The sequence below is a fragment of the Phocoena sinus genome, chromosome 5, assembly GCF_008692025.1.
Source record: "Phocoena sinus isolate mPhoSin1 chromosome 5, mPhoSin1.pri, whole genome shotgun sequence".
Lineage (NCBI taxonomy): Eukaryota > Metazoa > Chordata > Mammalia > Artiodactyla > Phocoenidae > Phocoena > Phocoena sinus.
The window spans coordinates 122,475,056-122,493,928 of record NC_045767.1 but is presented as its reverse complement, the minus strand read 5'-3'; the positions used below and the strand labels follow the sequence as shown (position 1 = coordinate 122,493,928).

At 41.2% G+C, this 18,873-nt stretch overlaps 1 protein-coding gene across 1 annotated transcript in view; it reads left to right on the top strand.

Moving 5' to 3' along the window:
* Positions 1-2,336: 2,336 nt before the first annotated feature.
* The window catches only part of METAP1 (methionyl aminopeptidase 1), a 68,409-nt gene continuing 51,872 nt past the window's right edge, over positions 2,337-18,873 (top strand). The window contains exon 1 of the mRNA XM_032633140.1: positions 2,337-2,552. Coding sequence (XP_032489031.1) covers positions 2,439-2,552 — 114 coding nt within the window. The 5' untranslated portion in view covers positions 2,337-2,438. The remainder of the gene's footprint in view (positions 2,553-18,873) is intronic.

Here is an 18,873-nt window from a genome sequence, read left to right as displayed (position 1 = left end):
TTGCACTGCACAGTATATGCGGTCTTAGTTCCCCAACCAGGGATCAAACCGTGACCCCTGCAGTGGAAGTGTGGAGTCCTAAGCACTGGACCACCAGGGAATTCCCTGGAATAAAGTATATCTGATGGCAATAAAGGAAGTTCACAACTTGAACAAAACAGGTAACTAAATACTCTGCATAGTACGGTCCAGTTTTTGTTTAAAATATTCTATATATATGTGCTATATGTGCATATACACATATCATATACACATACATATATACATATATTTGGTGCTTGACTTCTTTTTTGCTCATGTGTATATAAATTTTAAAATTTATTATTTGATTTTATTACATTATTTATTTTATTGCTTATATAACAAAACAAAGCAATTAAAAATTAAATAAGAGGGCTTCCTTGGTGGCGCACTGATTAAGAATCCGCCTGCCAATGCAGGGGACACGGGTTCGAGCCCTGGTCTGGAAAGATCCCACATGCCGCGGAGCAACTAAGCCCGTGTGTCACAAGTACTGAGCCTGCACTCTAGAGCCCGCGAGCTACTACTGAGCCCACGTGCCACAACTACTGAAGCCCACACACCTAGAGCCCGTGCTCTGCAACAAGAGAAGCCACAACAATGAGAAGCCCACTCACCGCAACTAGAGAAAGCCTGCGCACAGCAACGAAGACCCAAAACAGCCAAGAAAAAAAAAAAAGAAAATTAAAAAAAAAGAGCTTTTCTCATCTATCAAATATGGAAAGTTTTTTAAAAATATGGATTAGATAACACAAAGTTAACAGCACTTAGTTTGTAATGGAGCAGGACCCTATGGGGCCTTCCTGTGACAGGCCTTTTCTCATATCCTCTTCTTTAGTCTCTCTGAAGTACCTAGATAACAGCATTTCATGCACATTTCCATGGTTGTTTTACAGATGTGAAAACCCCCCCACTGAAAGGAAGGTATTAACTACTTGATGACCATGAGCACATAGCCCCAGATCTCCCCATAGCCTAAGGACTGATAATGTTAATCCCTGTGACACCTCCCTGTTGCCTGCACCTTCAGCCAATCAGAGAATTGTGCGTGAGCTGATCACATACCTTGCAACTCCTCCCCCACCCCCGCCCCCCAACCTGGCTTTTAAAAAAATGCTTTGCTGAAACCCTTTAAGGAGTTTGGGTTTTTTTTTAGAGCAATGAGTCACCTGTCTCCTTTATGGCCCTGCAATAAACCTTTCTCTGCTCCAAACGCCCACGTTTTGGTGTTTGCCCTCACTGTGCGTTGGGTACACGAACTTGCGCTAACAAGTTGATGATCAATAAATACTTCCTAAATGGGAAGGAAATCTAAAAAAGAGTGGATATATGTATACATATAACTGATTCATTTTACGGTACAGATGAAACGAACAAAACATTGTAAAGCAACTAAACTTCAATAAAAATTATTTTAAAAATTTATCAGAAAAAAAAATACTAGTTCCTCTCTCTTCCCTGGTGACAGGAGGTATTCAAGCACAAATTAGAAAATGGCAGATCTGGGATGCAGTTGAAGAGATTTAGGCAAGAGGTTTGTATTAGATGAACTCTAAAGCTCCTATCAACTCTGACATTTCATGATCAACAAAATTTTCCCCTATTTACCTCTTAAACTATCAACTGGGATAATACAAAAAACTACGGTTTGTATTGACTACCTAGTAGTTGTGTTACCATCAGTAGCACTGTACATTGTGAATGGAGGGGCGGTGGTGTGAAAAAAAATCCGGCACAAGGGAAGCCAGACTCAAGTCCCAGCCCACCTCTCCATTGACAGTTCCCTGGCTCCTTTTTTTGTGAATGAGCGGTGGTCCTCAGGCCTCAGATCAGACACTATCCGCGAGAAACAGAACTTTAAAAAGGGAATTACTTTCCTTTTCCAAGGAGTTGCCGGGTGGACCAACTCAGAGGAATGGAGCGCCCTTTCCAACCGCCTGAGAGTATGGGAGACGTTCAAGACCCTGGGATCCAGTCAGTAAGGGACGACTGGGGAGCTCTCTCTAGGAACTGAGAGGGCCTCTCCCAGTTGGCCGCACCGGGCCTTCTCCGCCGGGCGCCAGGAGGTCGCGCTGGCCGCGGCTACAAGCAGGACAGCACGGAGGGGCCGAACGCCCTGCCAGGTACCCTTACGGCCCCCACGTGCACGCGGGCCGCGAAAAGGCTGGGGCCTCGGGCGGGGGCGGGGCCAAGGCCGCGGGGCGGGGCTCCAGCTGCGCGCGCGGGGCGGGGGCGGGGCGCGCAGCGTGGTCTGGGCAGGCCCGGTGCTCTTCCTCCTCCCGCGCCCAGGCCTGGCGGGCCGAGCTCCTCCCCCGGCTCGGCCTCTCTCCCCACCCCTGCCCTCCTTCTGCCCAGCAGTTCCTCCTTCCCTCCTCCCCTTCTTCCTCGGTGAGGTGCTCCTCCATCAGCCAGCCAGCATGGCGGCCGTGGAGACGCGTGTGTGCGAGACGGACGGTTGCAGCAGTGAGGCCAAGCTCCAGTGTCCCACCTGCATCAAGCTGGGGATACAGGGCTCGTACTTCTGCTCGCAGGTAGACTCCGGCTCCCCAGCGGCGCCGCCGCCGCCCCCCCTCCCCTCTCCGCCCGACCTCGCCGCCGGTCGGGACATGCTCCTCCTCTTACCCCCGCGGTCGCGCCGGCCGCGCTTCCTCCTCCCCACAGTCTGAAGCGCCGCCGCCCCCTCTCTCCTCCGGGGGATCTGGGGCCTCACCGGATCCTGGCCGCGCGGGGCGCACGCTGGGTACTGGCGCGGGCGGCCGCGGCCATGTGGGCTGGGGGCGGAAGCGGACTTGCCCTGAGTCGCTCGGCCGCGCTGGGGCCCCGCGTTGAGGGGCCGGTTCTCACCGCGCATCCTCTGCCCGGGCTGGGGCTGCCAGGTGTGCGGGCTACCCGGGACAGGTGGGGACGCCGGGGGAAGGCGGCAGCCCCAGCTGTGCGAGTCGTCACAGCTGCAGCTCCCGGCAGGGCTCTGATCTTGGTCGCTGGGGGCTGCGGGGCCGGGTAGTCACTCTGGTCCCTACGGGATTGGGGGTCGGAAGAGACCCGCTGGCCTTTGAAGAGTGAGTTACCTGGGACGGTGGGGGTCGCAGAGAGGAGGTATACCAGCCCCACCCACCTCTGTCCGTAGGTTTTACTGCTGCGCATTGACACTTCGGCAACTTTGGGGTTGAGGATGGAGAGGGATCTGTGTAATTCATTCTTTTCCTTTGGCATCCAAAATTATTAATTTACAAAACCATAAGTTAACAGTATGAGTCACCCCTGATTTACTGAATTTACCACCGAGTGAAAAAGACAGTTCCATTAAGAGTTATGCTTTAAAGCCGTAGTGTATTTTAACAAGTTTTGTGCGGTGGAGCAAAGCCAGCACTGAATGGGGTCCGGACTGCAACGTGTGCTGGTGTTTATGTTTACTGAAGAGCACTAGTGTTCCGGCTGCCTTTAGACGCCCGGAGTATTGGCCCGGCGGCATTGGTACGGCTTTTAGTTACAGTCCGGATTTGTTGAAGAGAGGCACGTGAATATTAAGGTACTAAATCGGTAGTGTTCCGCGAGGAGAGCATGAACAAAGAGTCTGAAGGCACGGTCAGGGCCCTGGCCTTGCCGTTGACTGTGAGATCTTGAACTAGTCAAGTTACTTAATCTTGCTGAGCACCTCTGTGCAGAGGGGAAGATGATACTTCTACTTGCATATTTCACAAGGTTGTTCTGAGGCCCAAATTATCTAATGAATGTGAAATCTTGGTAAAACCTAAGGAGGTTCTTTTCAAAGGTTAGTACACTGTAGCACTGTTATATGTAAAAATATAAACGAATAGAAGGAAAACAAATATATAAGAGCAATAATATAAATATTTCAAATATAAACTGTGTAAACATAAAGATGTATGTAAAATTAATGTATAAATAAAATCCTTAAGGTCCAGCACTTGTAGACAAACGGTTGTAAGAGATCCTAGCTATGTTGTACAGGTGTTGTTTTCAGATAGGATATGATCCTTGACCTTGTTAGTATCATTTGGAAAAAGTTGCACATGGAGAAGTGTTGCTCATTTTAAAAATAGCATTGGGACTACTCAACATGCTAAAAGTGGTCTGAGTCCTTTTGTTTCTTTAAAATAATTTTCAAATTCTATAATTTGTTGAGGCTTGTGTGGGACCTGGACTTAAAACAAAAAAACAGTAGTTTATCTTTGGAAATTGTGTACCGCATGAGTAGACTAATGTGGTTTATGTTGTGCTTAAATTTAGTTGGCATTTGGTAATGTTAAATGAATTAATATGTACACAGACTTACCTGCTGGGATTTTAAAAAGATACTATGAAGCCATATTCATCAGGGATGGGTGATATTCTCTTAGGCATGGTTTTATTCAGTAGAAAGAACATTGGCTCATTGGGGTTTATGGAAAAATGCCAACACATTTGTGAAAACATGCAGGGTTTATTCAGTACAGTAGGTATTTCATGTTGGATTCTGCAGGTATATTTCTAGTCCCATTGTTATACCTGTAGTCAAATATATCCTGAATGGTGCTCAAAGCTGTCTCTTTCTTCATTTCTGTTACTACGTCCTTTAGTCAGTTTTAAAAATTTCTCACCAGTTTCTCTTAGTTCATTTCCCTGCTGTAGTTTCCCACCTTGCAAATAAACACACACACACACACACACACACACACACACACACACACAAAAATCAAAGGAAGAAAACCTTTTGTACAGAAGTTATTTCTCCCCTAGCATAGCACAGTCTGACTATGCTTACTGCCACCTATAACAAATAGAGTTACCATTGCTTGCAGGATTCTAGCCCCATAGTCAGGGCACCTGTCTTCAGAAATCACAGCTATTCTTTCAGTCCCAGCTTGAGACCTTGATCAATCATTAACTTTTCCTAAGCCAGTTTCCACATTTGTGATGTAACTAGGGCTTCGTGCCACTTCTCTGATCATTTTCACTAGCAGTCATCTGTCTTTTCTCTTCTCCTTGCTCCTCTGGTCCCCAGCCTGGCTATCTGGCCAGCTTGTCTTTGGGAACAAACCGAACAAAACTACAAGAGCCGTAACAGAAGTAAGCCTTTCCCGGTTACCCTGTCACACCACCTTATTCCCTTTATAACATTTTATACAATCTGTAATTATTTCATTTTTGTTCTTGTTTATCTGTCTTTTAATCAGAAGGTGAAGTCATGAAGAAGCTATCTTGTTCAGTTCCCTATCCTCATTTCTCAACACAATGCTGTATGCAATAGGTGGTCAATAAATGCTTGAGTCATTGTATCAAAAGGCAGAATAAAGAGGTAGACTACTGCATTTGAATCACAGCTCCATTACTTACCAGCTGTGTGCTTTAGGTAGATAATCTTTGTTTTTTGTTATAGCCTTTTAAAATGGGTCCATGAATAGTACCAACATCAGGGTTGGTACTAAATACTAAAGACTAAATACTAAGTGTATGTAAAACACTTAGCATAGCAGTGCATTTCATCAGTGTTAGCTCTTTTTATTGTTATACTGAGTTTATGCTTAAGCAGATAGAAATATTTTTATTTAGGATGCTTAATTTTAAGAAAAATTTTGGTCCTTTAATGAGTAAAACCCGTTTTACTTGAAATCGAGCCTTTCAGGAGTTCCTGATGTTTGATGGTATTTCTTTATAGATGTATCCATCTTATTCAATAGTAGTTGACCAATTTTAATAGTAATTTAGTAGTTTACTTGTAGTCCCTAACAGTTTGTAAGAGTTTTTTGAGGATGGAGGCTGTGCTGTACTCATTTTTGTATTTCTTTTAAGTGCCTTGTACACAGTGGGCACTCAGTTCATTAAATGAAAGAAGAAAGGTCATTGGGCCTGAGAAGGAAAAGCAAAGAGCAATCAAGCCCTTAGTGAACACCCCAGGGCAGATGCTGTCTTGTCCTTAGTAGGAGGATCTGCTGAGAAGGACCTGAGTGATCTGCAGCCCTTCATAAGGCATAAGAACTTAAAAGGTAGTATAATATAAGTGGAAGGAGCCTGCCTGGGTTTGGAGTCTGACCTGGGTTTAAAATTTTTGAGACCATGTCCTTGGGTAAGTCATCTATTTTATGAGAGGGCTAATGGTACACCCTCTTTATGGAGCTGAGGAGAAGGTGAATAAGAGCATGCGAAGTGCCTCACACAGTGTTCAGTAAATAGTTTTATTACACACATAGCCTTATGTCTAATACTATTACAGTCAGATATAAGGAAGTTTTAAAAATGTTTAAGGACTCCTAGAGTAATGAAAATAAAAACAAAAATAAACAAATGGGCCCTAATTAAACTTAAAAGCTTTTGCATAGCAAAGGAAACCATAACAAGACTCAAAGACAACCCTCAGAATGGGAGAAAATATTTGCAAATGAAACATCAGACAAAGGATTAATCTCCAAAATATACAAACTGCTCATGGAGCTCAATATATATAAAAAAAACCAAACAACCCAATCAAAAAATGGGCAGAAGACCTAAATAGACATTTCACCAAAGAAGACATACAGATGGCCAAGAGGCACATGAAAAGATGCTCAACATCACTAATTATTAGAGAAATGCAAATCAAAACTACAGTGAGGTATCAGCTCACACTAGTCAGAATGGCCATTATCAAAAAATCTAGAAACAATAAATGCTGGAAAGGGTGTAGTGGAATGCTGCACTCTTGGTGGGAATGTAAATTGATACAACCAATATGGAGAACAGCATGGAGGTTCCTTAAAAAACCAAAAACAGAAGTGCCATATGACCCAGCAATCCCACTACTGGGCATATACCCTGAGAAAACCATAATTCAAAAAGAGACATGTACCACAATGTTCATTGCAGCACTACTTACAATAGCCAGGACATGGAAGCAACCTAAATGTCCATCAACAGATGAATGGATAAAGATTTGGTACAAATATACAATGTAATATTACTCAGCCATAAAAAGAAATGAAATTGAGTTATTTGTAGTGAGGTGGATGGACCTAGAGTCTGTCATGCAGAGGGAAGTAAGTCAGAAAGAAAAACAAATACCATATGCTAATGCATATATACGGAATCTAAAAAAAAATAGAAATGGCACTGATGAACCGAGTGGCAGGGCAGGAATAAAGACGTAGACAGAGAATGGACTTGACACGGTGTGGGGAGAGGGGGAAGCTGGGGGAAAGTGAGAGTAGCATTGACATATATACATCACCAAATGTAAAATAGGTAGCTAGTGGGAAGCAGCAGCATAGCACAGGGAGATCAGCTCTTTGCTTTGTGACCACCTAGAGGGGTGGGATAGGGAGGGTGGGAGGGAGGCTCAAGAGGGAGGGGATATGGGGATATATGTGTGCATATGGCTGATTCACTTTGTTGTACAACAGAAACTAACCCAGCACTGTGAAGCAATTATACTCCAATAAAGATGTATTTAAAAAAATAAAAATATAAGCAGTAAATAAACATATTCTATGAAATGGAGAAGCATCGTTTGTTATGAACATTTTGAACAAATTCTTGCAATAGGTTCTTTCAAAGAAGTAGTGGTGATGTAAGGTGACTGATTGGGTCTTCAGTAAGAAAGTAAGTGGGTGGGCATCTTGTATGTTGGAGTTGGAAAGTGAGGAAGGAATTGCCCTTCCAACATGTAGCATCTTTGAAATGCAGACCTGCCCTCTAAGACGCTTTCTCCTTTGGTAACAAAGTTCCTGAGAATGCGGAGTGTTTCTGGAACTCATCTTCATCCTCCTTGGAGGTATTACCATATTATACTTTTTATTTCTAGGGATTTTCTTTAAATTCCTCACATTACCTCACACTATGCCTAGATATTGTTGTAAGGTTGGTGTTTGGGTACAACTGTCTTAGCTTCTTATTAAAAAATGAATAGGATGAAGGTCTAGAGAGGTTGTGATTTTTTTTTTTAAACAAAAATAACTTTTGCTGTAGAAAAAATTAGAAAATGCAGGTGAAAAGTTACCCAGTGATTATTTCTGTGAGTTTTTTGATGAGTATTCTTACAAACACATTTATATATTCTTATATACATTTATGTGCATATACTTGTATGTGTTTTTGTCAGAATGGTACCATAATATACATAATCTTAGGGAATTTGCTTACTTTTACGTCTTAACTAACACATTGGGAATGTCTGTAATAGCTACATTCATATTATCCTTTGTAGTGGCTGGACTAATATACAACGTGATCGGTGTACCGTCCTTTATTTACTCACTTATGGTTGAATTTACTTTCTTTTCAATTTTTTTAGCTACTGTTTAACTGCTCTTCAATAAATGTTCTTGTGAAATTTAAATCATTTTGATTTACTCGGGAGTATAGGATAATAGTAGGACTGGTACAGAAACCCAGGAACCAAGGATTGAAGCACCCCAAGCTGCTAGTAGTTCTCACAGTGTAGTCAATGGATTGTTACTAGTTTGAGAAACTTCTGGTGGTGAATGGAGATCTCCTTTTATTGACATGTTTGTATTATAAATGCTTGTCATGAATTATACTTTTATTCCAGTAGAACTTGTGAAAACCAAGCATCATTTGGTTGGTAGATAGTAAAAAGTTGAACAAATCTTTAACTCTGAGTTACTGTTTTAGAGATTGAAGGGCTACTGGAAGTAGATGTGATCTTATACTATTGATATAGCTTGTGGTAGAAGTTTTAGTCACTTTTTCTTTTGGTGGGGGTTAGTCTGTTTCAGATTTGGCATACTTACAACATTTTTAGTTTGGTCTTAATAATTTGGTGGGGATGACAGACAGATAAGCCCATTGCTAAACACATACCCAGCTCTAGACAAGAGGGAGGAGCTTTAGCATGGTAGCTCCTTCTCTATAAATGAGGAATTGTCTTTGGTATTAATAGCAAATCCATTTAGTTGATGTAATATAGGCAGGAGTACTCTATAGAGCAACCATTGGGATTCTCTCCATATTAAAGTTTTAATGTAACCAAATATAAATATAATTATCCTTTCTGCTGGATCCTGAACCTCTCTTGACCTCACAGTTTTAACATGAAGCATTTGCTTATTCATGCTTGGGCAGCTCAACAATTATAAATCTTTTTTTTCTTTGGTTGATATCAATCTCAGATCTGGCTTTGAATAAAGAACAATTCAACACACCCTGTAAGCTAGGCCTGCCTTTCTCAATGTGTGTATTTAGCAGCTATAGTTGAACCTAGGAAAGGGGGCCCTCTGAAAATTCCCCTCAATTATTCATTGCAAAGAGTTTTCCTTTTGTGCACCATTCACAATAGCTAAGTTGTGGAAACAACCTACATATCCATGGATGGATGAACAAATAAACAAAATGTGGTATAAATATATAACAGAATACTATTCAATTTTTTTTTTTTTTTTTTTTTTTTTTGCGTTACGCGGGCTTCTCACTGTTGTGGCCTCTCCCGTTGCGGATCACAGGCTCCAGATGCGCAGGCTCAGTGGCCATGGCTCACGGGCCTAGCCGCTCCGTGGCATGTGGGATCTTCCCGGACCAGGCCCGTCGGCAGGCGGACTCTCAAACCACTGCGCCACCAGGGAAGCCCAGAATACTATTCAATTTTAACAAAGAAGGGAATTTTGCAGTGTGCCACAACATGGATGCATCTGGAGGACATTGTGCAGAATGAAATAAGTCAGTCTCAGAAAGACAAATACTGTGTGATTCCACTTACAAAAGGTACCTGAAATAGTCAAAATCAGACACTCAAAGAGTGGTTGCCAGGGGTTGGGTGAAGGGGGAAATGGGGAGTTACTAATTAGTAGGCATAAAATTTCAGTCAAGTAAGATGGGTAAACTCTAGAGATCTGCTCTTTACCATTGTACTCACAACAATGTAAATTATATATATATAAATTTTTTGGCTGTGCCCTGCGGCATGTGGGATCTTAGTTCCCTGACCAAGGATTGAACACGTACCCCCTGCATTGGAAGTGTGGAGCCTTAACCACTGGACTGCCAGGGAAGTCCCAATGTAAATTATTATTGACACTTAACAATTGTTAAGAGGGTAGATCTCATGTTAAAGTCTTCTTACCATTAAAAAAAAAAAGTTCTTTCCTGTTTTTGTCTCTAGTAACCTATCTGTTTTATAGCTAAGTTCAGTGGGGACTTCTTCCTGATATACCAGAGCTGTGCCATGTCTGTTGGAAAGCATTCCTAAAATCCCTGTCAGCTGGAGTTGGCTAGTGTGACATTTATCTGGGTCATAGGCTCAGGCCTCTAAAGAGTGGTTTGGGTATAAGTGAAATTTTGTGGCTTTAGCAGTTTCCTTATCATCATATAGTGGGAGGCAACAGAGACTTTTCCATATTTTGAACTTGTATTTATTGGTTCTGCCTTGATAAAAGGTAAAAAAGGGCAGCCCTTTGCATCAGATTCTGAAGGTTATCCTGCTTTATCGATCAAGCTATGAGCTCAAATCATTTAGTAAAATAGGTAAATGTAAATGCCATTAGGTTTTAGACATGGCATGGCTTTTTTTTTTTTTCCCTCTGAATGGGGATTAATTTTCTTACTGATTATTCCACTAATTGGTGCTAGTGATGGGTTTAACTATTTGAATACTGATAACTCTGCATTGTTCACTACTAATATGTGGAGAAAAATATAAATGCAGTTATGTGATTTAGTGTTGCTTTTGAATTGAGGTTTTTAAGCACCTTAAAGTCAGGATCTATAAGTTTTTTTTTTTTTTTTTACTCATTTGTTTTTATTAGATGTTGAATAGAATAAAAAACTAACAGTAAGTCATCCATAGGATCTAAAGAAACGTGATATAGTAAATGCCTCTATACTTAACCATCTAAGTTATTAAAAAGAACATTATTAGTAAGGCAAGTAAAACCAGAAGGCTCTTACGTGTCTCTCACCCAAGTGGAACTCCCTATTCTGAATTTTGTGTTTATCATTCATTTACTTTTCATGTTTGATTCCTTAGATAATACATTGTTTAGTTTTGGTGTTTTTGAGATTTTTATAAATGAAATCACTGCAAGTATTCTAAAACTTGCTTTATATATTGAGGTGCTCCTGTGTTGCACCTACGAGTGCAACATGGGGGGAGGGCTGGGAGCTGAGGCTCAGGCTTCGGTGGTCAGACCCCAGGGAGAGGACTGGGGTTGGCTGCATGAACACAGCCTGAAGGGGGCTAGTGCACCACAGCTAGCAGGTAGGGAGTCTGGGAAAAAGTCTGGAGCTGCTGAAGAGGCAAAAGACCATTGTCTTGGAGTGCGCGAGGAGAGGGGCTTCCTGCTCTGTGTTCCCACAGGTGACAGAGCACCACCTAAGTGAGCTCCAGAGATGGGCACAAGCTGCAGCTATCATCTTGGACCCCAGAGGCGGGCATGGACCGCTACTGCTGCCACCAAGTATCCTGTTGGCAAGCGCAGGTCACTACCCTCACCCTCCTGGGAGCCTGTGCAGCACACCACTGCCAGGGTCCCGTGATCCAGGGACAACTTCCCCAGGAGAACACATGGTGCACCTCAGGCTGTTGCAGTGTCACTCTGGCCTTTGCTGCCACAGACATGCCCCGCATTCCATCTGTGACTGCTGTACCCCTCCCTCTCCTCGGCCTGAGTAAGCAAGAGAGCTCTAATCAGCCACTGCCTTAACCCCCTCCTATCTGGGCAGGAAACAGATGCCTGGGGGCGGCCAACACGCCCTCAGGGACCAAAACCAAAGCTGAACCCCAGGAGCTGTGCAAACGAAGAATAGAAAGGGAAATTTCTCTGTGTAGCCTCAGGAGCAGTGGACTAAATGCCAGCAATTGGCTTGGTAAACCCTGTGTATGTGGAATATCTGAATAGACAATGAATGCTCCCAAAAAAAGGCGGTGGACTTTGGGGAGCAGCTGTACACTTGGGGTTTGCTTTCTGTGTCTAATTTGTTTCTGGTTTTATGTCTATTTTTGGTTTTGGTTTTATCTTAGTTTAGTTTTAAGTGCTTGTTACCATTGGTGGATTTGTTTCTATGTTTGGTTGCTCTTTTCCTTTTTTTTTTCTTTCTCCTCTTTTTGTGAGTGTGTGTGTATATGTTTCTTTGTGTGATTTTGTCTGCTTTTACCATTTGTTTTGAGTCTCTGTTCAGTTTTGTTTTTTTTTTTTGTGATACGCGGGCCTCTCACTGTTGTGGCTTCTCCCGTTGCGGAGCACAGACTCCGGATGCGCAGGCTCAGCGGCCATGGCTCACGAGCCTAGCCGCTTCGTGGCATGTGGGATCTTCCCTGACCAGGGCACGAACCCGCGTCCCCTGCATCAGCAGGCGGACTCTCAACCACTGCGCCACCAGGGAAGCCCCAGTTTTGTTTTTTTTAATAAATTTATTTATTTATTTAGTTTTGGCTGCATTGGGTCTTCATTGCTGTGCATGGGCTTTCTTTAGTTGCAGTGAGTGGGGGTTACTCTTCGTTGTGGTGCGTGGCTTCTCACTGCGGTGGCTTCTCGTTGTGGAGCACGGGCTCTCGGCATGCAGGCTTCAGTAGTTGTGGCTCACGGGCTCTAGAGCTCAGGCTCAGTAGTTGTGGCGCATGGGCTTAGTTGCTCCGTGGCATGTGGTAGCTTCCTGGACGAGGGCTCGAACCCATGTCCCCTGCATTGTCAGGTGGATTCTTAACCACTGCGCCACCAGGGAAGCCCTGTTCGTTTTCTTATTTATTTATTTATTTATTATCCTCCTTTTCTTCCGAGCCGTGTGGCTGGCAGGGTCTTGGTGCTCAGGCTGGGTTTCAGGCCTGACCTTCCAAGGTGGGAGAGCCGAGTCCAGGATGTTGGATGACCAGAGGCCTCCCAGCTCCATGTAGTATTAATCAGCGAGAGCTCTCCCAAAGATCTCTGTCTCAACACTAAGACCCACCTCCACCCAACAGCCAGAGAGCTCTAGTGCTGGATGATCCATGCCAAACAACTAGCAAGATGGGAACACAACCCCACCCATTAGTAGAGAGGCTGCCTAAAGTCATACTTAGTTTACAGACACCCCAAAACACACCACCTGATGCGTCCCTGCGCACCAGAGGGACAAAATCCAGCCCCATCTACCAGAACAGGCACCAGTCCCCCTAACCAGGAAGCCAATTTCACCCACTGGGGGCAGACACCAGAAATAATAGGAACTATGAACCTGCAGCCTACAAAAAGGAGACCCCAAACACAGTAAATTTAAAAAAATGGGAAGACAGAAATACGCAGCACGTGATGGAGCAAGGTAAAAACCCAACAGACCAAAGAAATGAAGAGGAAATAGTCTACCTGAAACAGAATTCAGAGTAATGATAGTAAAGATGATCCAAAATCTTGGAAAAAGAATGGAGAAAATACAAGAAACATTTAACAAGGACCTAGAAGAACTAAAGAACAAACAAACAGAGATGAACAACAATAACTGAAATGAAAAATACAGTAGAAGGAATCAATAACAGAATAACTGAGGCAGAAGAACGAATAAATGAGCTGGAAGACAAAATGGTGGAAATAACTGCCGAGGAGCAGAATAAAGAAAAAAGAATGAAAAAAAAATCGAAGACAATCTCAGAGACCTCTGGGACAACACTAAATGCACCAACATTCAAATTATAGGGGTCCCAGATGAAGAAGAGAAAAAGAAAGGGTCTGAGAAAATATTTGAAGAGATTATAGTCAAAAACTTCCCTAACATGGGAAAGGAAATAGTCACCCAAGTCCAGGAAGCACATAGAGTCCCATACAGGATAAACCATAGGAAAAACACATCAAGACACATATTAATCAAACTAACAAAAATTAAATTCAAAGAAAAAGTATTAAAAGCAGCAGGGAAAAGTAACAACATACAAAGGAATCCCCACAAGGTTATCAGCTGATTTTTCAGCAGAAACTCTGTAGGCCAGAAGGGAGTGGCAGGATATAGTTAAAGTGATGAAAGAGAAAATCCTACAACCAAAATTACTCTACCCAGCAAGGATCTCACTCAGATTTGACGGAGAAATCAAAAGCTTTTCAGACAAGCAAAAGCTGAGAGAATTCAGCACCACCAAACTAGCTTTACAACAAATGCTAAAGGAACTTCTCTAGGCAGGAAACACAAGAGAAGGAAAAGGCCTACAAAACCAAAACCAAAACAATTAAGAAAATGGTAATAGGAACACACATATTGATAATTACCTTAAATGTGAATGGATTAAAAGCTCCAACCAAAAGACACAGACTGACTGAATGGATACAAAAACAAGACCCATATATATGCTGTCTACAAGAGACCCACTTCAGATCTAGGGACACATACAGACTGAAAGTGAGGGGATGGAAAATGATATTCCATGCAAATGGAAATCAAAATAAAGCTGAGTAGGAATACTCATATCAGGCAAAATAGACTTTAAAATAAAGACTATTAAAAGACACAGAGGACACTACATAATGATCAAGGGATCAATCCAAGAAGAAAATACAACAATTGTAAATATTCATGCCCCAACATAGGAGCACCTCAATACATAACGCAAATACTAACAGCCATAAAAGGGGACATTCACAGGAACACAGTAATAGTAGGGGACTTTAACACCCCACTTTCACCAATGGACAGAGATCATCCAAAATGAAAATAAATGTGGAAACACCAGCTTTAAATGAAACATTAGACTAGATGGACTTAATTGATATTTACAGGACATTCCATCCAAAAACAACAGAATACACTTTCTTCTCAAGTACACATGGAACATACTCCAGGATAGATCATATCTTGGGTCACAAATCAGCCTTGGTAAATTTAAGAAAATTGAAATTGTATCAAGTATCCTTTCTGACCACAACGTTATGAGACTAGATATCAATTACAGGAAAAAAAATCTGTAAAAAATACAAACATACGGAAGCTAAACAATACACTACTAAATAACCAAGAGATTACTGAAGAAACCAAAGAGGAAATCAAAAAATACCTAGAAACAGATGACAATGAAAACACAATGACCAAAAGCTTATGGCATGCAGTAAAAGCAGTTCTAAGATGGAAGGTTATAGCAATACAATCCCACCTCAAGAAACAAGAAAAATCTCAAATAAACAACCTAACCTTACAATTAGAGAAAGAAGAACAAGAAAAACCCAAAGTTGGCAGAAGGAAAGAAATCATAAAGATCAGATCAGAAATAAATGAAAAAGAAATGAAGGAAACAATAGCAAAGATCAATAAAACCAAAAGCTTGTTCTTTGTGAGTTAAACAAAATTGATAAACCGTTAGACTCATCAAGAAAAAAAGGGAGAAGACTCAAATCTACAGAATTAGAAATGAAAAAGGAGAAGTAACAACTGACGGTGCAGAAATACAAAGGGTCATGAGAGAGTACTACAAGAACTATATGCCAATAAAATGGACAACCTGGAAGAAATGGACAAATTCTTAGAAAAGCACAACCTTCCAAGACTGAACCAGGAAGAAATAGAAAATGTGAACAGACCAGTTACAAGCACTGAAATTGAAACTGGATTAAAAATCTTCCAACAAACAAAAACCCAGGACTGGATGGCTTCACAAGTGAATTCTATCAATATTTAGAGAAGAGCTAACCCCTGTCCTTCTCAAACTCTTCCAAAATATAGCAGAGGGAGGAACACTCCCAAAGTCATTCTACAAGGCCACCATCACTCTGATACCAAAACCAGACAAAGATGTTACAAAAATGAAAACTACAGGCCAATATCACTGATGAATACAGATACAGAAATCCTCAACAAAACACTAGCAAAAAGAATCCAACAACACATTAAAAGGATCATACATAAGTGAGGTTTATCCCAGGAATGCAAGGATTCTTCAATATACCAAATCAATCAATGTGAAAAACCATATTAAAAAATTGAAGGATAAAAACCATATGATAATTTCAATAGATGCAGAAAAAGCTTTTGATAAAATTCAACACCCATTTATGATAAAAACTCTCCAGAAAGTGGGCATAGAGGAAACCTACCTCAACATAATAAAGGCCATATAAGAAAAACCCACAGCCAACATCATTTTCAGTGGTGAAAAACTTAAACCATTTCCTGTATGATCAGGAACAAGACAAGGTTTCCCACTCTCACCATTATTCAAAATAGTTTTGGAAGTTTTAGCCATAGCAATCAGAGAAGAAAAAGAAATAAAAGGAATACAAATCAGAAAACAAGAAGTAAAACTGTCACTGTTTGCAGCTGACATGATACTATACATAGAGAATCCTAAAGATGCTACCAGAAAACTACTAGAGCTCGTCAATGAATTTGGTAAAGTAGCACAGAAATCCCTTGCATTCCTATTATTAACAGCAAAAAGCTGAAATAGAAATTAAGGAAACTCCCATTTACCATTGCAACAAATGGAATAAAATAAACCAACCTAGGAATAAACCAGCCTAAGGAGACAAAAGACCTGTATGCAGAAAACTATAAGACACTGATGAAAGAAATCAAAGATGATACAAACAGATGTAAAGATATGCCATGTTCTTGGAATTGGAAGAATCAACATTGTGAAAATGACTCTACTACCCAAAGCAATCTACAGATTCAATGCAATCCCTATCAAACTACCACTGGCATTTTTCACAGAACGAGAACAAAAAATTGTACAGTTTGTGTGGAAACAGAAAAGACCCTGAATAGCCTAAGCAATCTTGAGAATGAAAAACAGAGCTGGAGGAATCAGGCTCACTGACTTTAGACTATACTACAGAGCTACAGTAATCAAGACAGTATGGTACCTGCACAAAAACAGAAATGTAGATCAATGAAACAGGATAGAAAGCCTAGAGGTAAACCCACTCACATATGGTCACCTTATCTTTGACAAAGGAGGCAAGAATATATGATGGCGAAAAGACAGCCTCTTCAATAAGTGGTGCTGGGAAAACTGGACAACTATATATAAAAGACTGAAATTAGAACACTTCCTAACACCATACACAAAAATAAACTCAAAATGGATTAAAGACCTAAACTTAAGGCCAGACACTATAAAACTCTTAGAAGAAAACATAGGCAGAACATTCTATGACATAAATCACAGCAAGATCCTTTTTGACCCACCTCCTAGAGAAATGGAAATAAGATCAAAAATAAACAAATGGGACCTAATAAAACTTAAAAGCTTTTGCACAGCAAAGAGACCATAAACAAGACGAAAAGACAACCCTCAGAATGAGAGAAAATATTTGCAAATGAAGCAACTGACAAAGGAGTAATCTCTAAAATGTACAAATAGCTCAGACAGCTCAATATCAAAAAAACAACCCAATCCAAAAATGTGTGGAAGACCTAAATAGACTTTTCTCCAATGAAGATATACAGATTGCCAACAAACACATGAAAGGATGCTCAACATCAGTAATCATTAGAGAAATGCAAGTCAATACCACGATGAGGTATCACCTCACACCGGTCAGAATGGTCATCATCAAAAAATCTAGAAACAATAAATGCTGAAGAGAGTGTGGAGAAAAGGGAACTCTCTTGCACTGTTGGTGGGAATGTAAATTGATACAGCCACTATGGAGAACAGTATGGAGGTTCCTTAACAAACTAAAAATAGTAGTACCATATGACCCAGCAATCCCACTACTGGGCATATACCCTAAGAAAACCATAATTCAAAAAGAGTCATGTACCAAAATGTTCATTGCAGTTCTATTTACAATAGCCAGGACATGGAAGCAACCTAAGTGTCCATTGACAGATGAATGGATAAAGAAGATGTGGCACATATATACAATGGAATATTACTCAGCCATAAAATGAAACGGAATTGTGTTATTTGAACTGAGGTAGATGAACCTAGAGTCTGTCAGTCATGCAGAGGGAAGTAAGTCAGAGAAAAACAATTACCATATGCTGATACATATATATGGAATTCAAAAGAAAATGGTTCTGATGAACCTAGGGGCCGGACAGGAATAAAGACGCAGGCGTAGAGAATGGACTTGAGATGGTATGGGGAAGGGGAAGCTGGGATGGAGCAGGAGGGTAGTATTGACATATATACACTACCACATGTAAAATAGCTCGTGGGAAGCAGCTGCATAGCACAGGGAGATCAGCTCGGTGCTTTGTGACCACCTAGAGGTAGAAGATAGGGAGGGTGGGAGGATGGTGCAAGAGGGAGGAGATATGGGGATATATGTATATGTATAGCTGATTCACTTTGTTCTACAGCAGAAAGTAACACAGCATTGTAAAGCAATTATACTCCAATAAAGATATAAAAGAAAATAACCTGAATTTGGATAAACTGAAAGAAAAAAAAAAAGTAAGTGAAAGGGTGTGTATCAGTGCAAAGGAGAGGACATTCTCTCCAGGGGAAGGATATGTTTATGGAAGCAGGAGCAAGCTGAGACGTGTGTTATGGGAGGTAGATTAGCTTTACGGTGGTAAAGAGTCTGAGTACAGAAATATAAGGAAATAAAATGATTGTTAGCAGGGTAGAGACCTTGCTGTTCCATTGAGTATATTTTTTCAAAATGTAAATACCTTCATTTGTATTTTCAGTATAAAAAGCAGTACATGATCTTTGCATAAATTTAAAACAGAAGTTTATAAAGTGAAAACTCTGTCATGATCATATCCTAGGAGAGTGTTAACAGTTTGGTTTTTGTCTTTTCAGACTTTTATGTATATATTACATAGAGGTTAGAGCATGGATACTGTGTACAGAGGGCCTGCATTTAAATCCTGGCTTTGTGATTAATTAGCTGTGTGGTTCTTTTACATGTTAATTAATCTCTCTGTGCTTCAGTTTCCTCATCTGTAGAATGGGAAATAATAGTACCTACCCTTTAGAGTTGTAAGGATTAACAGTTAATGCATAGTAAGTCCCTA